Source organism: Doryrhamphus excisus, chromosome 17, assembly GCF_030265055.1.
Source record: "Doryrhamphus excisus isolate RoL2022-K1 chromosome 17, RoL_Dexc_1.0, whole genome shotgun sequence".
NCBI lineage: Eukaryota > Metazoa > Chordata > Actinopteri > Syngnathiformes > Syngnathidae > Doryrhamphus > Doryrhamphus excisus.
The window spans coordinates 11,717,936-11,744,899 of record NC_080482.1 but is presented as its reverse complement, the minus strand read 5'-3'; the positions used below and the strand labels follow the sequence as shown (position 1 = coordinate 11,744,899).

The 26,964-nt window shown below is 46.1% G+C and overlaps 2 protein-coding genes across 2 annotated transcripts in view; one reads left to right on the top strand and one right to left on the bottom strand.

Annotated features, from left to right (window-relative positions):
• LOC131105414 (procathepsin L-like) overlaps nucleotides 1–26,964 on the top strand; it is a 39,141-nt gene that overhangs the window by 7,218 nt on the left and 4,959 nt on the right. The window contains exon 9 of the mRNA XM_058053491.1: nucleotides 9,907–10,026. The gene's annotated coding sequence lies outside the window, so the exon portion shown is untranslated. The remainder of the gene's footprint in view (nucleotides 1–9,906; nucleotides 10,027–26,964) is intronic.
• onecutl (one cut domain, family member, like) lies at nucleotides 232–9,033 on the bottom strand. Its single transcript, XM_058053487.1, has 3 exons — nucleotides 8,832–9,033; nucleotides 7,431–8,546; nucleotides 232–2,193 (listed from the first exon to the last, which is right to left on the bottom strand). The coding sequence occupies exons 2-3, from the start codon at nucleotides 8,416–8,418 to the stop codon at nucleotides 1,883–1,885; spliced, it is 1,299 nt and encodes a 432-aa protein (XP_057909470.1). The 5' UTR covers nucleotides 8,419–8,546; nucleotides 8,832–9,033; the 3' UTR covers nucleotides 232–1,882.

Here is a 26,964-nt window from a genome sequence, read left to right as displayed (position 1 = left end):
CGCCACCCCCAGCATGCTTCTTGCAATTGTTACACATTAAAGTTTAATACATCAGCCCCTTCCTGCCTCTCCTACACTCAGCACAACCTTCATCCTCGTTCTGCAAGGTTCCACCTCCTCTCTGATCCCCCCGCCCCCCCAACACCCCCCAAAGCCCACAGGTCTGACCCAGCACGACCTGTGGACCAAGTACCCTCTGAGAAAGACTCCTTTCAAGTCAATGACCCCCCCTCCCAATCTTTCAAGCGCTCGCTGTGAAGGACGCACAGTCTGTCCATGGAAACACCCCCCACCCTTCCCCGCCCAGTGATGAGTTCAGGACAAAAAGCTGAGCATGAGCCTCTTGGAGGAAGGAACTAAGATCCTTCAAGGATGCTCTTGGAACTGAGACCACTGGCAGAGGACTTGATGAGGCGAAGAACACGGGGTGGGGGGAAGGGGGGTGGGGTTTGGATCGCAACCATGCATGACCCCCGGGGGACACGAGCATGTGACCTTGAACCTTGAAGATACCCAACAAGGCCTTCAAACGAGCTCATGAGAAAGTGACGGGGGGCACAATGCCATCACGTTGTCATCATTATTATTCTTATCGTTATTAATAAGAATGATAATGTTATTAATTCACGTTACTCGTTAATATCACGACATTCAGAGAAGCTTTGGCCTCAGCGCTAAGAGCACAAAGAAAGAGGAGCAGGCCTTAAAGATACTGTACGTAACATCACGGGGAGGGGGGCGGGGCTTCGGGGATCGGTACATTCAGGGAAGCAATGTTCATCTTTGGTATTACGATGGGATTCTACCGCTAAAAGTGCCCATCAGAAAAAGGCTTCACACAAACAGACAAATAAATAGTTACATCGTATAGTTAGCGTCAATAAATAAGCAAATAAATTAAAACAATAAATACACAAAGAGTAATAAATAGTATTGATCGCGTCAGTCAGCTATTGGCTATAAGGAGGCGTATCAAAGCCTTTCCTTTGTGGACCAAAACAATGACCTTGTACCTGCATGGGCGGGACTCAAACAAAAGCGCCCCGCAGCGCCACCGTGTCGCTAGGAATCCAGCTGTGTGCTTGACATCTGTACAAAAACATCAAATTCCTTCTTTTTGCTCCTGTAAAAAAAACATTTCGAGTGTGGACAGTTTGTATAGTTGGGTGGAGCTCCTCCCCCTCTTGGTAGCTAGCTGCTCCCCTTCTGATAGCTCCTCCCCTTAAGGAGCTGAGATCTTCTTTGTTTGGATTCTTTTTGGTTTGGAATTCTGTCCTGGCCCCTGTGATTCATTCAAGGCCGAGGGGGAAGCCGGTGGGGGGGGCATCAGTTTGTAGGAATGATTGACAGCTGCGAGTCAGACGCTCCATCACGTAGTCCTAGAGCCATCGCCATGGACACACATGCTAAAAAGGTAATTCTTAAAAAAAAAAAGAAAAAACATCCCTTTCTTCCTCTTCCGTCTTGATTCTCGAGGAAAGACAGGACACCAACAAAAACGGGGGGTTGTCTTTGGGTGATGGCGTTTGATTGAGGAAGTCACTCAGCACATGTGAGCAAACAGCACCTCCTGATTGGTCAGGAGTGGCGAGGACTTGAAGGCGCACCAAAGTATGTTTGCTCCTGATTGGCGGAACCTTCAGCCTCTCTATACTACGTCATCAACAGAAGAAACAAGATGGCGTCATGAAAGGACTGTACAAGCGGGACCTCCCGCCCCGCCCTCGTATCACTCTGGCCCCTCCCACTCCGAGGGCACCACCCACTTTGGTTAAATCACGGATCACGGCTGCTTCCGTCCCTCCGACCGCCAGGAGGACATTTATTTCGGCCGGTCTCTGCTCAGACCCGTCTGGCGCCCCCTACCCGCCGCACCACACCATCATGCCGTGCTGCAGGACACGGCCGAGGATGAGGCGCTGGAGCCCGAGGACCCCGTGGAGGAGGGGCGGCCCTCATCGGCCCACTTGTTGAGGTTGCGGCGGCGAGCGTTCATGAAAAAGTTGCTGACGGTGGACAGCTCCAGGCCCAGCTGCTGAGAGATGGTCACCTGCAGCTCCTTGGTGGGCCGGTGGTTCTCCCGGAAGATGGCCATGAGCGTGCGGCGCTGGAGGTCCGTGAAGACCAGCCGGGTACGCTTGGGGCCCTGGTTCCGTTCCAGCTTACTCTGCTCTTGCTCCTTACGCTTGCAGGCTGCAGACACAAGCAGGAAGACGCGTGAAACACAGCAAAGGTGGAGGCCGGCTAACGGGGACAAATGGATTAAGCGGAGGGAAAGTGGATTTGTTGAAGGAAAAGCGATTAGCTCAGCAAACTTGACGACTTAAAAGAGATGAATCAGCAGCTTGTGTCAGTGAACGCATCACAGTGTTCCTCTGTGAGATTCTGACCAGACTCTCAATTCACACAATAGTCCACTGACCGACAACACCACAGTGAAATAACACACTGCTGACTCAGCAACAATCACTAATTGATCTTTTATTAGACACTTGGGAGAGGAGGGGGAGGGGAAAACATTTGGGAAAGTTGAGCAATTATCTAAATGTTCACTTAAACTTGTGTTTCTATCTACACACCACATGTTTTGCTGACCATTGCACTCAGACGCACACAAAAGGATCTGACCTAGCGCTGCCAATCCCTACATGCAGAAAACACAGCGTGCGAAAAGCTAAGCTAAAATATTTTAAAAAATATATTAAAAACTGACCATTGAGTGCATCACACTACTTCCTCACTTCTAACCTGATTAATAATAATAAAATTAAAATTAGATTTATATTCAACTGTAAGGCTGACACATGTTGGATGATGAATGTCTTACAAATTATTGTGGATAATCAATATCATCGACAACAATTTTTGAGGCAATTTTTTCTTTTCAATTTATATGGCAAAATAATGAGTGCATCCTATCAAAAGCAATAAACTTCGACACAATTTCGATACATTTAACGTTTTAATTGGAATGTCAAGCGCTTTTCAATAAATTAAACAAAAAAACCTCAATGAAAATAAAATTAATTTTTTTAATGCAAAATTAATTCATTAAAATTAATAAAAATGCAAAAATTGCAATTTCATAAAAATCATCCCAAAACAATAAAAAATGGACCCTGTCTCTGTTAGGAAAATAAAACACGCCAATAAAAACCACACACACATACAGTTATCTAGAGTGTGTAAAGAGCTCTACCACTTCTTTCACTCAGTTATACAATTGAGAAATTACTATTGATGACACCTACATGTATGTTCTCACAGGCAATTAATACTAACATTTCCCATCATGATGTCTTTTCAACCAATTTACAAGTTGCATTTCTTTTGCAATGTAGCAAGCGACACTGTCTGTGAGAATGCAAATTGTTTGTTTTTTATTTACTTGGCTGACTGTCAGGATGAAGGCTCTGCTGCACAGCCAAACCGGGGCTGTGGCATTCGGCTTGCTAACTGCTAAGCATTAGCAAGCTAGTTGCTAACACCCGCCTCCACATACTGGGGGTCAAAGAGGCTGACGGGAGGGTTCACTCTATCCATTCATTCCACTATAAACCAATGCACACAGACACATGCACAGTGAACCCTCTTGGCACCCAGCCTGTGTGGTACAGACAGACGAGGAAAACAAACAGGCATGTCAGTTTATCAAGGCAGCAAAACAATCGATGTTTTTTTTAATCATTCGATTAACTAATTTATAAATTATCATGACAGGCCAGCCGACACAATTATATTATAAAATGTTGCAAAGAATTAAAGCTACAATGGAAATCTCAGCTGATTGGTTGAAGCTGAGTGTGACCTTGAAACACACACACACACACATCAAACTAAATACATTTTGGGGGGATAGCTAGTCCAGACCTGGTCTATTCTATACAGTACTGATGTGATGACATATATGGGGGCGTGGCCTATTTTATACAGTAGTGATGTTTTTTGAGGGGGTGTGGCCTGTTCTATTCCGTAGTGATGTATTGTGATGATAGCGGCTGGAGGATTTACAGTATGGCCCGTTGGGGGGGTGCTCCTTCCCTCACCGACTGGCCGTGGCGGCGGTGGCGGCCATTAAGTAAATGCTTCCTAACACTGTAATGGTGCGTAAGAGGCTCACAATCATCGTGCTATAAATCGGCGGTGGTGGGCTGACATAAATACCCCCCCCCAACGAGCGTCTTATGATCGTGGGAACGTGGTCTAATCGGGATGTATGCTGCGTCTCGTGTTGCTCCAACGTGATGTAGATCCCTTTTGCACCCCCCCCCCCACCACCACCACCACCTCCTCCACCGCTCCCCTGCCCCCACCTCAGGGCGGCTCAACCCCTCCCCCACCTCCCTCAGCTGATTTGTGGGGCCAGCGGCTGATAGAAATTATTGATTAAATGTGTGCAGCTCAGACTCGTCGACCCCGCCAGGCTGGTTAACCCTTCCAGGGCCGTGCTATTGAGGGAGGTGGGGGGGTGGAGAAAAACAACAATTCGGTTGGTGTAATTTCCCGATATGCAAATGCGATCGCCGTTGACCTTTGCGGGCGTGCGTGAAACGCGGGCCATCAGAAGCCACTCCAGCTAAAGCGCGCTGACCTTTGGCGGCCATTGAGAAGGCGCAGACCTTCGTCGCCAACGTGCTTGATCCCTCCTCCACTTGGAGACTCTCGTCCTGATTGCATCCTCGTCGCGCTGGAGGACGCCATCACGTATAATCCACGCCGTGCACACAAAGACACTGCGGATAAATCCCAGGATCAGTGCCTACGTGTTTGGCTAAATGTCTCTGCAGATAAACGCTCGTTTGACCAGACAACATGGCCGACAAATTGTGGCGGCAGCAGCATGTTGAAGCCATTTCTGCTTTGGTGGCTTCAAACGTGAGGTGAAGAGTGTTTCGCGGAATTCTAATTCCTGTCTGGAATGGCGATGGAGGTGTGTGTGCGGCGAGCCGCTCTTTCCCATGGAAATCAATAGACGCTTGTAATTAAACAAAAAGGGGCTCGGCCAGGAGGGAACAACACCCCCCCACCGACCCCCCCAGGAAATAGGCTCAGGTCCAAAAGTGGCTCGCTGTCCAAGAATGCTTTCATTCTTTACGACGGTGATTATAGAGAGGAAGTGTGTGACCACAAGAAGGAACATCTTTGACCAAACACAGCCATCAGTGAGCACACGTGCATGCACTCCACGCTCATCAATCAGGGATCAATAATTGTTAGGCAATCATTACGTGTGCACGCCATTGTCATGGTGGCCTTCATCAGCCACAGTTGTGTATGTGCGTGTGTGTGTGCGTGTGTGTGATCCCTGCAGAGGACACAGAGGTGAGCTGATGCTGGCCGCCGTGTCCTCCATCCCCAAAGACTGTCACGTGATTTGAAATGTGAGGAGACGATACAAATTTTGGCTTTGTGTTGTACCTGATGAAACTAATTTGTGTAATTTCTAATAATATATCTAATTGATACTTACTTTTTATGGATTTTATTTTTACAATATGTGAGGGACAATGAAAAAAAAAAACAGCTGCAGACTGAAAATGGCCCCCGGACCACACTCAGGACATCCTTGACCTAGAACTACAATGTCAGACCTCCTGCTTTAATCAACAGCACCTATGCTGGTTGAAGCATGTACTGCACACCATTTGGACTCAATGGCTTCAAGAAAGATGACATGAATCCAAAATCAACATCATAGATCAACATAATCTATTTATAATAATCAATTATAATTGATAATAATAATAATTATTATTATTAGGCCCGTCACTCTAATGCCGGATACACACCAACATGCACTTCATCACACATTCCACACAAGTCCATTGTTTAATAGTTTATGTGGAACTCCGCTAATTACCCTACTAACTGACTAACTGAATATGGTGGAAACACAAGTATAGATCCAGACTTAGCTCTAGCTACGTGTGTGTGTTTGTGTGTGTGTGTGTGTCCAACAACACCATCATGACAGCTTGCTACTATTTGTTTAAATAACCAGCAGGACCTCATACTAATTGTTTCAATAACAACAGAACTGCATTCTAATTTTTTAACCTGAAGAACTCCATACCAATTGTTAAAAAACAATGGAACATCATACTAATTATTCAACTAAACAGTGGAACTTCATACTAATAGAACCTCATACTAATTGTTTAACCAGCAGAACCTTACACTATTTGTTTAACTAACCAGCGGAACCTCATACTAGTTGTAAAACCAGAGGAACCTCATAGTAATAGTTAAACTAACCAGCCAAATCTCTTACTAAATAACCAACCAACATATACGTATATAATAACTGTATGCTAATTAATTAACCAGCAGATCCTTACACTATTTGCTTAACAACAGAACCTCATACTAATTGTTAAACTAAACTGGGGATCCTCATACTAAGAGTTAATCTAACCAGCCAAATATCAGACTAATTGTTAAACCAAGCAGTGGAACAATATACTAATTGTTTAACAAACAGAACCACATACTAATTGTTACTCCCATACTAATTGTTACTCACAGACTAACTAACCAGAGGAATGTTATACTATTTGTTTAGAATAAGCATCGGCGCTTCACACTATTTGTTAAACCAGGCAGCAGAACCTCATTCTAATTGTTTAACCAGGCAGCAAAACCTAATTCTAATTGTTTAACCCAAAGAACCTCATACTAATTGTTAAACCAACCAATGGAATCTCAATTGTTCGACCGACTGAAACCTAACCCAGTGGAACTACATACTGATGGTTTAACCAAGCAGCGGGACGGCATACTAATTGTTACACTAACCAGTAGAAAGTCATAGAATTGTTTGACCAACCAGAAGAACCTCATACTAATTGTTAAACCAATCAGTGGAACCATATACTGTGTGTGTATTAAACACATACTAATTGTTTAACTAACCAGTGGTAAATTCATATTATTTGTTTGACCAATCAGAAGAACATCATAGAAATGGTTTAGGTTTAACCAGAACCCCATATTAATTGTTAAACCAGCCAGCGGAACCTCATACTAATTGTTTAACTAACGGAACCTAATTGTTTGACCTACAGAACCATAAACCAACAGAACCACATACTGATGGTTTAACCAAGCAGCGGAATGGCATCCTAATTGTTTCACTAACCAGTGGAAGCTCATAGTATTTGTTCAACCAACTAGCAGACCCACCAACCAGCAAAAGCTCATATCAATTGTTTACTAATAGAATCTGGTCAGTCTCAAAGTGGAAAAGAACCGAACTGTCCCAAGAAGCTTTGTTTTTGTTTTAAAGAATGTACTTTTTTCGAGCCAGTAAAGTCAACAGTAAGGATGTCTGCACCCACAAGGTTGTCAAGGTTCTAGTGAGACCAAAGACGTCTGTGAAGAACATCTCTGTGTGTCTATGTGTGTGTTTGTGTGTGTGCAAGAGGTCTCACCCTCCAGGCGTAGTGAGGCCATCCTCTGGAATTCGGGCTCCTGCAACCAGCGGGACATCCTCTTGAAGGTCTCTCGGCCCGACTTGAGCTTGGCCCAAGGTTTGGGGTTCCTCAGGAGGTCAGAGAGCGTTCCCTGCGAGCGGCACAGGACGCGCTCTGCGAAGATGGCCTGGGGGATGCTGTACCTCTTCAGCTCTGTGATGATCCGCTGGGCCACGTCGCGCGTGTTGATCTCCTCACCACCACCCTGCGACCCGGCCAGTGCACCCTCACCCGGCGAGGATGCGGCGGAGGACAGGGAGTGCAAGTGGTCGGCCATCTTGGAGGCCTGCTGGCTGTGGTGGTGAGTCTGGTAGTGCTGGCTGTAGATGTGAGGGTGGTGGCCCGCTGGGTGTTGGTGGGGGTCCATCTTGTTCAGCTGATGGCCCACAGACATGTCAGTGCCGCCGAGACCCGGAGGGGACATCTCGCGGCTGAAGTCGGATGTTCTGCAGAAGAGACTCCCCCCGTGGACGTCGTAGCCGCCATGGAGCATCTGGCCGCCACCACCGCCATTGGGGCCGTTAGCCAGACCACCGTAGCCGTGCACGGACGAGCTGAGGCCCGATGCGGCAGAGGGCGGCGTCAGGCTCTGGGTCATGGCGAGGTCTTTGCCGTAGGGGTTGTAGAAGTTGGCACCCAGGCCTCCACGCTCCTCCCGCATGAGCGTGAAGCTGCCGATGACGTTGCTGACGGGCAGACAGGGGTGATGATGATGATGATGGTGGTGGAACTTATCGTCAAAGGGCTGCAGGGGGGTCAACGTGGTGTAGGTGCTGCCTGAGCCCGATGGAGAGTCGCCGCTGTAGCCCAGCGCCGACATGGAGTGCTCGAAGGCCGGTGCCCTGTGCTCGGGTTCCAGTGGGGGACCGCCCAGGGGGGGCCGGGGGAAAGCGGCCGAGAGGTCCGAGTGAGCGTGAAGGGACATCTCTCCCAGACTCCCGTCCATCGTGGAGCTTATAGATTTATTGATTGATTAGCGCCGTCTAATTAATGATGTCACCACCTTAAGTACTTCCTCAGCACCAATTGGACCAGCTGACACTTCCCACTGGAGCGGGAACCTTCTCTTTGTGCCTACACACACACACACACACACACAGGAATGTTTCAGCATGCACAACTTCCAACATCAGGAATCGAACAACGGACCGTTCGAGTCGTGCACGTTTGGATCCTGCCACCGCATTTGGGCTTTTTATCTCACGCATGCGCTGTTTTTTTTTGTTATCGCGTTCTGATTTGTGGCGCGTGCACGGTTCTAATGATGTAAAAATGAGCAATTGTAGAGAAAAGATGATAAAATCACGGAATGGTTGCTTGGTTTAGTTCATAAAATGAGAGGATGATCCCACATCTTACCTTCACTGGGCGCCTCTCTGTGCGCGTCCACGGCTGCTGCGCGTCCTGAGCATCTCGTGCACACCATCCGAATCTCCGCGAACCTTTTTTTTTTGTTTTTTTTTTGTTGTTGTGTTGTTTTCTCCAACCAAATGCTCTCGGCTGCTTTTCTTCTTCTTGTCTTCTAGCAGCAGCTCTGCTCTTTTTCTTTCATTATCTCCTGAGATTGTCCTCCTCCTCTTCCTCCTCTTCCTCGTCCTCCTCCTCTTCCTCTGCTGCTACTTCATCGATCTGAGCACCAACTCTTTCTCCTCCCCCCTCCCTCTGCCTCCCCCGCCCTCCCCTCGGTGCGTCACGGCCTTAAAATCTGACAGATGTGCGATGAAATTCCTTCTTCAATTAACCCTTTCTCTCCAGGGTGGGGGGTGGGGGTGGGGGGTGTAGGTAGGTGGAGATGCTTTCTTTCTCACCCCCACCCCCCACCCCCCACCACCTTCTCTTCATCATCTTTTTACTTACTGTGTTTATTAATGCCTGCACTGGACACTTCATTAGGTACACCATCAAATGAGATAAATAATAATAAATAATATGAAGGCTGACTTTTCATTATTATTGCTTTTATAATATATTTCAATAGATTGTGTGCCAAAAATCTTAAAAAAAAGGTTAATGTGTGGACAAAAGTAGTAAAATCATTAAGCATGTTTGTTACATTTATTTTATTTATGTATTTATTTTATGCTTATTTTAAGACAACTAAAATGTGTTTATTTAGTGGTGTGACGTGTGTGTGTGTGTGTGTGTTACTGATACTAAATGCTAAAAAGGTTCTGCTGTTTGGGCCGAGCCGAGCGTGCACAGCAGATGCTGCACGATCGATGCGCGTGCACGCAGCAGCCAGCAGCAGAAGGTTCTAGAATCCTGGGTCATATAGGTCTCCTTTGGAACTTTATTACAATAAGTTTACTGTCATGAATTAAACTGTATTAGTAAAGTATTTTAAATACGTACATCCCTAACAATGATGACAATAATGGTTATTATTCTTGTTATTTTGTGTTAAACATGAGTTTTGTGTTCTTTCTTCAAACAGGAGGTCCATCTTCGTCCGATGGTGAAGTATCCTCGTGGCTGCAAGGGGCCTAAAGGTGAAAGGTCAGAGGACGTCCCCGTGGCCTGGCGTGGATCACGTGCCCATGACAACCAAGAATAGGTTTGATTTCTATTTGTATTTACATTGTCTTAACACTGACCTTTTAACAGACGTGACGATGATGATGACGATGACTGACATTCAAATAAACACGATTATAATATTCATAACTAGCTAATATTTCATATTCAGTATTAATAAATAGAGCCCCATTTTACACACACAGAAGAGAAAAACAAGTTTAGCCATTTAGTCATTTTATTGTCACAGCCGTCAAACACACATTTCAAACATTTCATTCCAGAACTTCCTTTATTTGTACATTACGGTATATATTTATATATGATTGTATTACAACAAATCTCATTTGACAATTCAAATCCTTTACAGTGAAAATGAAAGTCATGTTTCTTGGTTATTAAAAAAAACACAAGTACAGCAACACAATTCGTTGAATTTAAAAAAAAAATGAATCCTGCAACACGTATTTAGTTATTTCGATGCCTTTAAATGTAATATTTTTATGAGCACGTCAAATGTTTCGTGGTGAAAACAACAACAAAAAGCATGAATCTGATATTTTTTAAATGCTGAAATTCTTCCCAATGAAATGTATTACCGTTGAAATGTTCTTTCATTTTGCTCTAATTCATTTTCATCAACGAAAATTGCTACCTTCTCATTGAATATATTACAGATACAGTATTTAGGTTTTATTTGATGAAATATTGAAATATAACATAATTCAAGTGCGGGGGGGGCATGATGTAATATTATTTATTGTTTGTTTCTTTGGGGTTTTTTTGGGGGGGGGTCTGTTTTTAAGTTTTCTGCTTCACTGAGAAATCGATGACATGACGCGCACGTGCTAATCAATACGTGCATTCATTTGGATTAGACGTGTGAAAAAAACACCATCCAATTGAATCTTTTTTTTTTAATAGCAAGACTAAAATCTGATAATTATTCATGATTCTATCCGTAAATATTTTAGAACTCAACCACAAATATGTAAGTCGAATAAATAAATTAAAAGTATAAGGCAGGAAACGAATATTTAATTACTTCGTCAGCACGATAGAAGTGTATTACCATTACACTCATTAATGCTATTCTTTTTCTTCTTTTTATTATTATTATTATTATTATTATTATTATTATTATTAGTTGCCCAGGCGTTGATTGCCTTCCTTTTCTGTTCAATTGAGCTGATTTCCGTTTCTATACTTGTTGTATTTAATTTTCTTTCCACCTAAATATTCCGCATTGCTGTTGTAATATGAAATATATATTTTAGTAACAACAGAAATTTCCAGTATGACGCGGTGACAACCAGAAACAATAGATCATAATAATAATATTGTTAAATGACATTGTCGTCATTATGGTGTACCTTATCAAGTGCCCTTTATATATATATGTGTGTGTGTGTGTGTGTGTGTGTGTGTGTGTGTGTGTGTGTGTTGTAAGCTGTGGCTATTGATCCATGCATATTAAACAGCGTCTATTTGCCCTACAACTGTTTTCATATAAGATGCAAATGCATCATTAACTGCATGCTAATCAATGCATCATTTGGCTGGAGGGAGCTTTAATACTCATTATGTTCAATCTTACTCGTGGGGGCATGCTTACTTTTTATTTATTGCATTTTTAAAAGCTCTAGTCATTAGTTCAATCAAAAAGTTAAACAGGCCAAATTAGCAAAGCTTGCAGACTTTATTTTCTTGGTGAGAATTGAAACTCCGTTTTTGTTGATGAGAAACTCATCAGACTCATGTCATGACAGATGAGAGGAATGAATGAATACTTCTTGTGGTGATTACATTATGTTTGTCAAGATAAAAAAATACACACATATATAATTTTGTGTGTTATTATGTTTAATTTTAACCTTAAAATATCATTTTGTAATGATTAATTTTCTTGGGGCCACACTTCCCATGATATTAAATATGTCTAAAAATCTGGAAAAAATATACACCGACCATTCATTATGTTATATGAATGTTGTTTGTGTTCATGATAATGAATAAAATATGATCTTAAATAAAAATCAAATAGTGTTGCATGCTAACCGCACAAGCTAACTAGTTAGCAAGTACTTACATGGCATCCTCAAACATGAGGACACGCCCACTAGCATGCATGTTACTATCTCACCAACTAACAAGTAAACAGAGTGACCTTGACACCGCCCGCTCAGGAAGCCCTGGTGTACGTATTCAAGTACTCCTGAATGGTAAAAAAATAAGCAATTGATAAAGACACTGTGTGTGTGTGTGTGTCAAAGTGTGTGTCGGCCTCCCCGCGTCTCCCCTCTGCCAGCCCACCCCCCTTCCTTCTACTCCTCTCCCACCTTTTCATGCATCCTCTTCCTCCTCCTTCAGCCTCCTCATTCCCCCCGATTCTTCTCCGATTCTTCTCCGATTCTTCTCCGATTCTCCCTCCAGCTCGGCCGTTAAATCCTCCCTGCGTGGTCGTGCGTCCGAGGCGAGAGGAGGTGAAGAGTGTGTGCATGTAGCCTCCTGCGCACTCCCTCTCTTGCTCAGCCGCCCGCCTCTCTTTAATCAGCATGTTAATAAGAAAGGTAACTGATCAATAAGCTCAATGGCTGGCCGCCGCCATTGATACCATCTACATCCACCTCCCCCGCTCTGCAACACACACACACTCACACATGCATGCACACACACAGAAAAGTTGACAGAAGGGTTACATGGAGGGGTTTGAGGAGAAAAGAAAACAGAAAAAGTCATATGACCTTTGAACCTGCAGCCAAGACACACGGAATACAGCGTTCAATCGGGTTCAATAGGGTTCTCACTTTTGACATTAAAAGTGGAAAAGGATCAGGCGGGTTCCCTCATCCCGCCTCACACGGAGCTGCCATGGCTTTTGTGGTTCCTAAGGCCGTTCCGGTCAGGAAGTTGAACTTCCTCTGATTTCCTGGACTATCATCAGGATAAAAGTGACTGTTTTGTTGTTGTAAGTGATTTTGGGAAGCGGACTTCCCCCTCGCTGTTGAAGGATGGAGGTCTTTCACACAGGCCTTCAGGCCGAGCCGTGCTCACCCATCACAGGGAAGAGAATATTTAAGATCACAGCTTAGGGCGGCAAACGCAGGAACATCTGGGCCGCAACTCAAGCAAACATCCCCCCCCACCCCCCAGATATTATTAATAGACAGAGGGAGGAAAACACACAAGTCCTCCCTCCTCGGGATATGGAACTCCAGCAGACTCCCTGTGAGGCCCACATGAGAAGCATGGCACGGGATGAAGGCGGGATGAAGAAGACGGGAGCAGGAAGGTGGCCTTCCCGGGATGTTCCTCCCTGTGACCCCCACACAAACATCCGCCCCCTCCCGCGCTCGGCTTTGTGCCTTCTGGTAAGTTCTCTGGCAGCGTACAGTGGGATGTAGATCCTTTTACATTCATCTCCTACTTTATATCCACCCCCCTGCCTCCCCCCACCCCCACCCGTTGCTGCTTCTTCTGGATCATTTTTCAGTGGCGGCCCAGCGATCGATATGTAGACGAGCGCGGTGCAGGCTATATCATGTATCACACTGGAATATGTGCTATAGATGATGGCCACTTCATGTTTACACAATTATTCTTTTCTTCTTGGACGGCCTGCTTTTACTTTGAAAGGCTTTGTGGGTGCCATGCATGGATGCAGATCCAAATAACTTACTGTGGAGATAGCATCTTTTTATTTTACTGAGTGTACATGCTGCTGTTTGAGATCAATACTTCCATATGTGGCATCATAAATATTTTCAGACTATCTTTTGGGGAGGTTGCATCCATAAAAGCTCATGCTTTTCGCTTTTATTCTGTTGTAATCGGAGTCGTAAAATTGAGCGCAAGGCCGCAGAAAAAATGGCGGGCTCCGTTGCAAGCCCGGGTCCAGCTTCATGACATTATCTGCATGTCGGCAGAATCCCAGAGGGGGCTGGAGAATGACCAGTGCCCCCCTGACCCTCGGTGCTGCTGTCACCCTCCATCACCCCGCTCTCCATCTCGGACGGTGTGGTCACCTAGCAACCAGGGCCAGGGTTCGCCGCTCGTGGACCAGAGGCTATTGGGAAATCAATCGATACGCCTCAGCCCGAGCTAGCTGGCTGACTGGCGCGCCCCCTCCCCCCCCTGCCTTGTTATAGCCAAATGAAGGCGATGCGGTTTTCTACATGTCATTTTATGCAGATTCATCTTCTCTACCATGATGCTAATGAGCACGTGTTGAGAAAATGACTCAATAAAGTAATTATAGTTTCTAGTTACTTGCCGAAAAAGTATAGTCAAACCTTTTCTTTTTTTTTTTTTGAACTTTTCATCAAAATTTTGGCTCAGTTTTATACAGTTTTGGACAGTAATTGTTCTCTAGAAAATATTATTGTTACAAAATAATATTTTTGTATGTTTACAATGAATTACTTGAATTTACATTAGGGATGTTGAAAACTGATATTGTTGGACTCTCAATTTCCTATACCGATATCAGCCGATACCGATGCTGATGTGTGTAACATGACATACATCCTGTGGAGGAATGAACACATGTGTTGTATACAGCATTTTAAAAATATTGGTTTTTATGATCGGGAAAAAAGGCTGCACGGCAGCCAAGTGGTTAGGCCTCACAACAATTCCACCCTTGGCCATCTCTGTGTGGAGTTTGCATGTTCTCCCCGTGCATGCGTGGGTTTTCTCCGGGTACTCCGGTTTCCTCCCACATTCCAAAAACATGCTAGGTTAATTGGCCACTCCAAATTGTCCATAGGTATGAATGTGAGTGTGAATGGTTGTTTGTCTATATGTGCCCTGTGATTGGCTGGCCTCCAGTCCAGGGTGTACCCCGCCTCTCGCCCAAAGACAGCTGGGATAGGCTCCAGCACCCCTGCGACCCTCGTGAGGATAAGCGGTAGAAAATGAATGAATGATCGGGAAAAAATCTTATACCGATATCAACCGATATTGCATTTTTATGCTAATATCGGCACAATAATTATCTGTACTGATAATTATGGGACATCCCTAATTTATATGATTTCCTATGGGAAAAATCTTTTCAACGGCTCTTTTGAGTGAATGAGGAGAAAAGATTCCCTGTTGGGTATGAGAACCTTAAATATCTTATATTCTTGTATCTATCAATGGATGCCCATGCATCGTTCGCTTAAAAGAGCCGTTCAAAAATACTTGCTCGTGAATGAATGCTAGGCGGGTTAACTTAGTTTGCTTGTAAGGCTGTGTGTGTGAGATACAGGCTGCATGAGTGTGTTTATACACATTTTTGTTTTTCCGCTTGTTAATACAAAAGAGGGGCGGCACGGCGGTCGAGTGGTTAGCATGCAGATCTCACAGCTAGGAGACCAGGGTTCAATTCCACCCTCGGCCATCTCTGTGTGGAGTGTGCATGTTCTCCCCGTGCATGCGTGGGTTTTCTCCGGGTACTCCGGTTTCCTCCCACATTCCAAAAACATGCTAGGTTAATTGGCGACTCCAAATTGTCCATAGGTATGAATGTGAGTGTGAATGGTTGTTTGTCTATACGTATGTGCCCTGTGATTGGCTGGCGACCAGTCCAGGGTGTACCCCGCCTCTCACCCTAAGACAGCTGGGATAGGCTCCAGCACCCCCGCGACTTATAGTGAAATAAGTAATGAGAAGCACTCATTCTTGCTCTCAGCTCGTCTTATTTGAGTCTGAGTCTGGTGGTACTGTTCGTTTGTTGGTCTGAGTAGTCATCTTCCTCCATGAGAGGCATCACAAATTAACAGCGAGCTGGTTGGAATGTGTGTAAATAACATGGAAGTCTGCAGTTCCAGGACATGGCTGATGTATCAGTCCTGTCAAGTGGTCTCCACTTCCAACAGTGTTTGGATCAGGAGGCGGGGTTCTCGTGATTAATCAAATTTCACACGAGGCTTTTTGAGTCACAAAAAGTGCTGAGCATACATCAGACCGGACTATCATGTACATTCCTGGAATTTTCAGCAGATTGAAGCACTTGAATGTCCTCTAACCCTTTGGATTATTCTGCTCAGGTCCAAAGGAATCTTATTACAGGCCGATCTGACATGAAGGAGAAGATTTCTTTTATTAGCAAACAATGAGAAATGTTCAACGCCCAAAATGAATGCGTCAGGACGGCTGTTGGTTTTGGAGATTCTCCTCCTCCAGCATGACAATGGGACCGAGGTCAGCAACCCGCCCCCCCACCACCACCCAGTGAGGACAGGGACAATTGTAGCACCTTAAACAGCTGAAGACAGAAGGCTCGAGGAAGAGGCAATGAGGATGAAAGGACTGGGGACTAGGAGGTGAGCAAACCAGTGCTAATCTCTTCTTCGATCAGAGCCATCAAACTGAACAGTTCAGCTGGAGGAGGGGGTCACCTGCCCCCCCCCCCCCCCCCCCACCTCCCTCCTCCATTTACAGACACCTTTAACCTTTACGAGACTCCATTTTACGTTCTCTTATAAAATGTCATTCTCTCTTTTGTCTAACAAGCTGAGAGGTGCAACTCATGGATGGACCCTCAGAAACATCGGACTTCTCCAAGACCTTTTTAATCCTAATCACTGCACTGGTTGTCAGAGTGAAGATGAAGATGTCATATTTCCGTATAATGCCAACCTTTGACGTGAAAGCTGCTTCCTGAAGCTCTGAGTGATCGGATAGCCATCACATGTATAGATTCCAAATAATCCCACGCTGTCCAGCAGCGATCTTTCCTTCAATATTCCACACGTGATGCAGGAATATTCCAGCATCACCTGGTGGACTCATGTCATTCAGTCAGTGTCAGTATCTGAGGTGGCAAGGGGGCGAGGGAGAATGTGCCCCCAGCTAACAGATGCACCGCACTTCATGCCAGACAGCTGCAGTGCCCCCCCACCCCCCATTTTAACATTAGGCTCACAGATTTTTGTACTTTTGTTTCTACCCACTAAACATGATGCCCCCACCCCAGATGGTCATCTGGCACGTGGCCAGAGCCGGGCTGTGACGCGATCCCCACCCCCCACCCCCCCATCTGGAGACTGTGGCCAGGTCACTGATCTCTGAGCCTTCCCTGACCCCCACCGCCCTACTTGTCCTTTTTAGGGCCAGCTGCCATCGTAACATCCTAATGGTGTTGGACACCCCCACCCCCCACCCCCCATCCCCTACATGCCAGGCCACGGGGAGTGTCCAGCTGCCCTCCCTGAGTCCACTGGCCTTTCACTGGACACAGGAGACCCCAAAGGGGTGGGGGAAGAGTGTAAAAGGATGGGCCGTGTCCCCGTCACCCTTGTAAATGGGGCGGGGGGGGGGGCATGGCCACAGAAGCATGACATCGACACGCACGACAGAAAAGAAGCTTTTAAGCATAAAAGTGGAACAGTCGCCTGTGGAAATCTGAGGCGACAGTGAATGTGTGTTTCCCTCATTGTCCCTTCTACATGTCCCATGGAGTGCGAGGCGGTCCGGGGGAGGGTAGTGGGGGCTTGAAATTAGAGAGCAGAGGGAGGAGTCACGCAGGAAACAAGTGTGCAGCTTGGACAGTCAGAGCTGTACAGTCAGATGACTTGGCATGAGCCCCCCCATGTGTTTGTGTGAGGGGGGCGAGAGGGTTGTGCGCCTTTGCCTGGCTGGGGCCCGGCTGCCTACTGAGAGAAGGGGCTTCTGAGCTGGCTCGCCTGGAGTCAAGTCGATAAATCAATAGGACACACGTCACTGCAGGCCCAGAGAAGCCACATGAAACTGTCATTGATCGGCATAAGGTGGGGGTGTTGGTGTTGGGATGGGAGCCTGTGGGGGAGGCAGAAGCAAGCAAGAAGCCCAGGGGGTTATCAATTCACGCCACCACCACCCACTCCCCACCCCCGTTTCAGCACCACAACCTCTATCTTCTGTTCTTCTAAGAATGAGGCTTTGCACAGACAAGGGGTCTGAGGTCATCCGCCCATCAACACATAAGGTCGGGTACGGGTGCGGGTACACTGTGTTGCCCTCATCCACCATGTCCATCTTTAGCGACAGCTCTTCTGGACGTACGACACAGACGTGGTGCAGGGTGGCTAGCGAGGGTCTTCAAGTGAACCTGAATCCTCAGCCCAACAAGAAGCCAAGGCTGATTAGGTTCCACCTTCTCTCCTTCACAGTCCTGCGTCTTCCACTGCCGATCAATACCACACATGATCAACAAGGGCTCCACATCATGATTCCATTTCATCCGGCCCCGCTCCATTGGTCCGTTTGAAAGAGGGCTCGAAGTTGAGTGGGCGCCAGGTTCAGGTGGACTGCGTGTCAAGTTTTCCTGTTTGCCTAGCTCAGCCCGCTTGATGTGGCTAACCTTGACCTCCAGCCCCCCCTTCCTCGGTACCGTCTATGGACCTCGGTTGCTCCACTTCTCTGCTCTGCAAGCGTTCACAGCGGGCTAATTGCTGGCACATTGATCACGCTTACTCGACCTCAAAATTGGGGTCAACCACAAAAGAGGCCCCCCGCCAAAGTCAGGAAGCAACTGCTGATTTCACACCGTTATCGGCGCATGTTTCCGCCCCCCCCTCAAAAAAAACCTCAGAACCCCAGCACCCGACCCGGATGTGCGTCCGACATGCCACTACCCATTTGGCCTCTGAGAGTCCTTCATCCCACTCAAGGGAGCGGAGGGAAGAGGTCACAGAAATCCCGATCTTTCCCGATGAGTTATTAACCTTTATGTAATTTCTGTAATAATTATAATAAGTTGATGCCGGTCTGGAAGCTCCACGTGGACTTTGCATTCATTTTCCTGACACTTTCATTAGCACAATAGGCGCACCAAACGGACAGGTGCAGAATGCATGGCAACCCTCTGTCCTTCCCCGGCCAGTTGCCATGGAAACCACTGATAGAGTAGGGTTATCGATCGCCGTGTCCAGTCCCCCCTCTGTTCCCCCCACTCCCCGACCCGACTTTTTTTCCGCTGTGATGGGCGTGGATCAATAGTCTGTATATTGTACGCTCCTCTCACCATTCGTCCTCCATAACGGGAGGAGGGGAGGGTGAAAAGGATTGTAAAAATGGAAGTGATAGTATTTAACATGGAGAAAAGCTGATAAGGATGTCTTGTAAATCGTGAAAGAAAGGAAGGAGGGAAGCAAAGAAGCCACAATCCCTCCCAAAGAAGCTTTTTGCTTGCATGTCACAGCGCATTTGCTCGCCCGTGTAGCTTTTTATGTCGCTTTATCCCAAATTACCTTCTTCAATTCAAATACGCTTCACAATTAACCATCAGAGAGGGTCAATTCACTGCTTAAAAAGGGTGGCCAACAGTGAACAGTGGTGGGGGGGCACCATCGCGGACCTGGGGGAGCTCGTTTAAATCTCGCCTGAGGGTTCCCTCCAGCGAGAGGTCATGGTTGAAGTCGAGGGGCTGCCGATTTGAAGGTGGGCTCTCCTCCAGGTGTCTGTCGCCCCGAGGCACGGTCATCACCATTCCATAAAAGTGCGCCGCAGACACAAAGGCTTTTGAACACGTGTGGAGAAATTAGCCCGCCAGCTCAGTGATGGTCAACAACATCGGACCCCCCCTTAATGCCCCCCCATCCAAACAGCTTGATCTTGTACATCACGAGTCATCTCCGTCATTTCTCCATGTTCTTATCACACTGCTGATGAAAGCCGCAGATTAGTTGCGAGCGAGCTAACGATAAAAAAAAGCACATCATCTTGACTGCACTTAGCCACACAATATGCCGTGATGGTCCGAGCTGTGCATTTGTCTCACACACACATATTCTATACAATCTCCACCCGACACACACACACACACAAACGTCAATATGTTTGGTCTTCACTGGGAGGAATGTGCCCTGAGGCTCCCATATAAAATTAGCAGACCATTCCCATGTTGGCTCCCTTTCATGCCCCCACTTGCAACGCGCCCGACGCCACTGTATCAATAATTCAGCCACAATTTAGCCGTTGTGGGCCCACATGGTCCGGGTCAGTTGTAGTCTGTACCGTTGCCGAGGGATCGGTCTCGTTGGAGCATTTTGGTCAAATGACACATTGAGTGTCAGTGACATGTTGCTTTCCAAAACCAATACTGTACACCTGATGCATGTTAGCACCTAAGCAAAAGGTTGCCTCAGAACGCACCTGCATATTTAATGACGGGATATTTAAATATTCGTTAATGACAACACAACTGAACAGAAAATGCAGTTTTTTTTTATTTTCAAGGGGACCTATTATGCTTTTTCCACTTTTCTGACCTATAAATGTTAGAACGTTGTATTATCGTGTTAAACAATGCCAAAGTTTCAGATAATGAGGTTTAAGCATTTGGAAGTGTTCCCTGAAAGAAGTTTGGAATGGGGGTGGCACGGCGGTCTAGTGGTTAGCGCGCAGGCCTCACAGCTAGACCAGGGTTCAATTCCACCCTCGGCCATCTCTGTGTGGAGTTTGCATGTTCTCCCCGTGCATGCGTGGGTTTTCTCCGGGTACTCCCACATTCCAAAAAAAACCATGCTAGGTTAATTGGCCACTCCAAATTGTCCATAGGTATGAATGTGAGTGTGAATGGTTGTTTGTCTATATGTGCCCTGTGATTGGCTGGCGACCAGTCCAGGGTGTACCCCTATCCGGGATAGGCTCCAGCACCCCCTACGACCCTCGTGAGGAAAAAGCGGTAGAAAATGAATGAATGAATGAAGTTTGGAATGGCTCTGACCACTTGCAGAGTTTCTTCTAACACCGCCTCACTGTGGCGTCCTATGGGCGTGCCCGTGTACAAACCTGCTGTTTGTCGAAGATTTCACCATGTTAGAACAGAGCAATGGCTTCCAGGGAATATTTGTTCAGGTCTGAGGGAACGCTAACTTCCTAAAGAGGCAAACGTCAGGTAGAAGTGATTGGAGTTGCGAGAGAAAAACATGGGATTGTTTTGTGAACATGGTGGAAGCTGGATTATACGCAAACTGTTGCTGAAGCCCAATGCCTTTCAAACATTACTTGGTCATGTTGAAGAGTCAGAAGCATGAGCTGTAAGTAACAGTTTCATTGATCAGTGTCCTAACTGGGGTCATTTTGTATAAGTAAGCGGTTGTCTGTGTAGCATTACATATACGGGTGGCGTCTTGCATGCCTCACAGATTATACAGGTACCTGCATGCATGCAAATTACATACAAGCTCACCGATGTCTGAAGTTGCTAATAGCCTTTTTTCCACCAATCGGTGGATCTACCCGAGTTTTTCAAACACAGGTAGTCCCGCAAAAAACGTGTAGACCAAATTTCCACAACCAATGTTGTGCCAACATTGTCTGCACTCAATAAACGCTGACCACTCTCACGTTCCAGCTCATTACCCGAAGCGGGTAAATCCAAACAAAATGTTTTGGAAAGCCTAGAAAATCTAGCTGGAATAGATACAGATTCTGGAAGCTCTAGAAAGTTTTCTGTGCAGGTTAGCTGCTCTATAGGAGTCCACAACTCAATACAAAGGGACGAAAACAAGCATAATAAGTCTGCTTTAAGGGAGGAAAAAAAATACAAACTTACATGACCCTAAGGATGAGAAAATGGTAAAACATAACTCGGATGAATTGAGATATATCAATCTGGCAAAGGTTATAAAGCCATTTCTGAAGCTTTGGGACTCCAGCGAACCACAGTGAGAGCCATGACCACAAATGCCAAAAACACGGTACAATGGTGAACCTTCCCAGGAGTGGTTGACCAATCAAAATTACCCCAAGAGTGGAGCGCCCACTCATCCAAAAGGTCACAAAAGACCCTACAACAACATTCATTCAATTCTCCTTCTGCGAACCCTGGTTCAACACCAGATGGAACGTGGGGCTGGCTCAACCAGGCGTGTTAGAGATAGATATTTTATTCATCTCCAAGAGAAATGGACAGTTCCTAGGTTGTATGAAAGTACAGAACTCTGTGTCTTTAAATTACACACCAAGTCTGGAGTCCGTGTGGATTTTAACCGTGGAGAAACTACAAGTGCAGCAGGAAGCAACCACGTGAGTCCTCCGAGTTGACAATGAACACTTGACAATTCAGCTCCTTCATCCAGGATTCATCCACGGAATCCTCAGCAGCCTCAAACACGTCTTGGGGGGCTCGCGCTCGCCCGCACTCATCCCACCAACACTCACGGACGTCTTAGAGCAGCCTTGGGCTGCTGGATCTGCTAATCTGCTGCGCTGCAGCTGAAATGGAAATGTGCACGTTGATGTGCACGTATGGGAGGAAGGGGCTGAGAGAGGTGGCTGCCCTTGCACCTTGGCTGCATGGAAAGGCCCGGAGACGAGAAAACGCTGCGAGAGCAGAAGTCAACCTCCAAAGGCCATCGGAGGAGAGAGAAAGAAAGTTTGCCTTGTGGCCTGCGGCGGCTTCCTCGCCTGGTCAAAGTGAAAATGCGCTCCAAATGGATGTGCTGTATATGAAATATACATTCAGCACCACAGAGGACTTGCTGAAAAGGATGCGGTGACCTTCTTGCGATGTACACAACTACAGCGCTTATTTACGCGATTGTGGATCTCAAGTTTTTTTTTATTTTATCTAGTTCTTTCTCTCTGGGAGGCACTAAAGATCAGAGTTGCAAAAAAAACAGCGCAAGGCCAAACCATTTAGAAGACATAAACACATCAGCTCATGATTTCAAATATTAATCATCACATGGCATGCAAGCTCCACAGTATCACTTGACAGCATTTCCCAAATTACAGCAGATATCATGGAGATACATTTTATCATCTATTACAGTGTATAATTCCTTTGGATGAAAGATGAATCGTGGAACCAAAGTACTCTGACTCAAACGCATATTTAGTTGCTGAGATGATTTGGCCCCCACCAACAAAGACATCCACACCAAATTGCACAATTCTACATGACTTGCATTCACCAACTGTGGAATTCTGAACAGTAACATTACAACACAAGCGGGTCACCTGAATGGTGTATCAATTATTAATTTTTAGATATGTCATCGGGCTGCTTTTTGCCTTTTCTATTGATCGGTGCTATGACAAGGCAATAAACTCCTTCGGGGGAAAGAAAACAAATCTAAAAGAGAGCAAAAAGGCAAAGTGGATCACTGAAAAGGGAAAAAGGTTGGAATATTTACTGCTTTGGACGACCGGCCAATCTCTGTTCCTTCTTTGAGAATGAACTTTAACCATAAAAACTGGGCTGTCAAAGTTAACACATGAATGTATTCATGAGAATCTCCCTTCATGACGCTATTTTTGTTGATGAGAGAGTTTTGTTGACCCTTGGCCCACACCGTAGTTTAGGAAATGTGGTAATTGATGTGGAGCCACAAGTGGGAACAACAGTAGCAGAAATGGACAAAGACAAGGTCATTTTATATGGTAGATTTAGCTTCAAAACCTTGGCAGATGGCTCTGTAAACAAGACCAAAGTTCATTCATTCATTCATTTTCTACCGCTTAATCTCACGAGGGTCGTGGGGGTGCTGGAGCCTATCCCAGCTGTCTTTGGGCGAGAGGGGGGGTACACCCTGGACTGGAGGCCAGCCAATCACAGGGCACATATAGACAAACAACCATTCACACTCACATTCATACCTATGGACAATTTGGAGTCGCCAATTAACCTAGCATGTTTTTGGAATGTGGGAGGAAACCGGAGTACCCGGAGAAAACCCACGCATGCACGGGGAGAACATGCAAACTCCACACAGAGATGGCCGAGGGTGGAATTGAACCCGTGCTAACCACTAGTCCACCATGCCGGTATTTAGAGGCAAAATGATTAATTTCATTTTCACTGAACGTGTAATTAATTATTAATTAATGTTATTTTGCATGAAAAATCTCATCACGTTTTAATCTTGAGAGCTTTCATGACACCAGATCTTCAAATACCCCAAATTGGAAGAGTAAACCATGAAAAGTGTGCCGAGAAAGCTTCCTTAATTCCCACGTTGTGCCCCTCTTGCAAATGACGGTATAATAGTTCACGTAATCTGGTGTTAAGATCCACATTTCTAAAAGGGTGCCGGCTCTTGCAGTAATGGCGACAATAATTACTTTCACCATTTTCAATGTTTTTCAGACAACATGTTGAAGTCGGCCATTTAAGAAGATCAATAATAGGTCAGAGAAGAAGTCTGAACAGGTTAAGTGTTCCTCACAGACAAATGTGTGCTAAAAAAGGACATAAAGCACAGAAATGATCTATGTCCTTAAGCACCTCGGGGTGCTCTGCTTGTGATGAGTTGCAGCCGCCACTGGGTGCAAAAACAAGCCAAAGCAACAGTGACGGTCCACGCCGCCAGCTTGGCGTGTCTGCCATTGCCGGCCCGTGTGGCACGTGAGTGTACGTGAGTGTATTGCGGAGGACTTCTTCATCATCTATAATGTTCCCGATTACAGTATGTCGATAACAACGCGAGGAGTTAAATGAGTTGGTGCACTCAGCTAGGCCCGCGCCTTGGCGGTTCAAGGTCAGCGCTGACAGGACGGATGATTCCCTGCAAACGCACACATCTTGCATCAAGGTCAAGCGTGTCCCTATTTAGAACAAATAGATACATAAAACACTCAATCTGCTGGCTGAGTAAAGAACGTGCCCGGGACCTTGAGCCGGGATAAAGTTGGCTGGCACCTCGTATATTTGCTTCAAAGGCTTGTCACTCAATCAATCCGGTGCTGCTTAAATAGGAACATGCTACAATTTTAATGGCTGCCGGGGATAGTGTGCATGAATACTGTACGGTTGCATTGTTCCACTCCTGTCCTGTGGGTGGCAGTAATACTAATGCATGTTTGAAATAGTTTCACACTGGCAAACTTAGTGTAGGTTTACGTCAAACATTCATTCTTTTTCTACAGCTTATCCTCACGAGGGTCGCGGGGGTGCTGGAGCCTATCCCAGCTGTCTTCGGGTGAGAGGCGGGGTACACCCTGTACTGATCACCAGCCAATCACAGGGCACATATAGACAAACAACCATTCACACTCACATTCATACCTATGGACAATTTGGAGTCGCCAATTAACCTAGCATGTTTTTGGAATGTGGGAGGAAACCGGAGTACCCGGAAAAAAACCCACACATGAGATGGCCGAGGGTGGGATTGAACTCAGGTCTCCTAGCTGTGAGGTCTGCGCGCTAACCACTCGTTCGCTGTGCTGCTCTTTACGTCAAACAACTATGAAAAAATACAAAAAAATACCTTTTCAAGTACAGTAGAACCTTAGTTGCCTTTCAGTTCCTGGGGAATCGTACAATATGGTCATGTTATCCCCGCCCCTGTTGTCCAGCATGTAAGCATGGAAAACTGGAACCAGTAGTCATTGTTCCCCAGCTTCATGACCTCATCAGAAGTTGACTCTGTAGTTCATTGCTAACTAACACAGTTACGGCATAAGTCGCTATTTTTTTTCTTCATCATGGCTACAAAAAGTGCAAATGTGAAATAACTCATAGCAAAACAAGAAGGTGGTCCCTCGTCCATTGCAGCTGCCCCATAGCCATCTTTGTCAACAATCAAGTCTTCAATTAAGGTTCGTTAAATGTTCATTTGTCCCTTTCCATCGTAATTTATATACATTTCTGCATGTACAATCAGAATAATATTTCATGGTGTCCTGAATGGATTAACTGCATTTACAGTATTTCTTATGGGAATTTTTTATCCAATCCAAGTACATTTGAGTCATTGATTCATTGACACCAACCGAGGTTCCACATTTCCAAGCACTCCTCGTTCACCCATGAACACATCAGTCATCCAACTCCAGATTGTCACGGTGTACGAGACCAAGCACCAAACCTCGCATTGATTTTTGTCTGAGGAGCAGAAGGACCTCCACATGGAAAGTGGCGTGCATCATCAAGCCTGGTGGCCATCTGAATGTGGAGCCTTCAGGCTTCTCCGTCAAACAAAGCGTGACCAATGGCCCCATTCAGCGCCTTGGCTCAAACGGAGAAAACACAAACGGCCTTTGTGTGCAAGCGAGAGCGGCACAAGGCCGTGGCGCGTGGCGAGAGGATACACTCCACGCGGAGTCAGTTAGCGCCTCATGCCTATCGCCACGGACAATGGGGCAGGAGCAAGTTTGTCCCTCCCCTTAGCTCTCCTCTCTCCCCGTCCCTCCCCAGGAGACACGAGCCGGGGGCAGGGCGCTCTAATGGCCAAGCGTGACATTTAAACCCCTGCCCTGCGGTAGCTTTAGGAGGGCTTTGTGGGGGGAGCACAGAAGTCCATCTGAGCACAGCAAAAGAAAAAAGGGTGTACGGGCAGAGGATCACCCTATAAAGCCCCCTTGCACACGCGCGACCCCCCCTACAGAGTGTGAGTGAGGTGGGGGCCCCATTGTGCCTGTCGCTGAAAAGAAAAGAACCTTTTGGTGGCAAACAATTCAACTGTCCACTCTGATCACAATGGAGGCACATCCCATCGCTTTGAGCATCTGTTTGGAGTCGCTCACGCTCCCCTCACCGCTCTCCAGCGAGGGTCGGCCATACGTACACCTCGAAACGCTAAATCCCTGATTCTGCTGGCCCACTACCACCTGCTCTCAGCATCATTCCTTATTCGGATCAATAGCGTTGCCTCATTGCCAGTGTCGATCATGAGTGAAACAGCTTTTTCGTGTTTACATCCGAGAGGCCAACTGTACGAGCTGAATGATGCAAGCATGAACAACAACATGCTTTGTGCCATGACAGAAAACAGCAGGAATTATTTGAGAGGGCCCCCAGCTACAGTACAAGTGTCTTCTATAGCGCCCTGTCGCCCCCTTGTGGAGAATCAGGATCAGAGCACTTATTACACTTATTATGTTCAGTATGATACAGTACACAATATTCATATTGCTGAATGAATACCTCTCTGATAGTGTCAGTCAAAAGTCAGCATTTGTATTAATGGGCAGTATAAATCCAATCCAATCCACTTTATCTATATAGCACATTTTATAAACAGAGTTTCCAAAGTGCTGCACAGACTAGTAAAAATAA

Coding starts and splice junctions, on each gene's coding strand:
- onecutl (XM_058053487.1), bottom strand. CDS start 8,418: ATGGACGGGAGTCTGGGAGAGATGTCCCTTCACGCTCACTCGGACCTC. Junction 2,194..7,430: donor GGCCTCACTACGCCTGGAGG/GTGAGACCTCTT, acceptor TTGTGTCTGCAG/CCTGCAAGCGTAAGGAGCAA.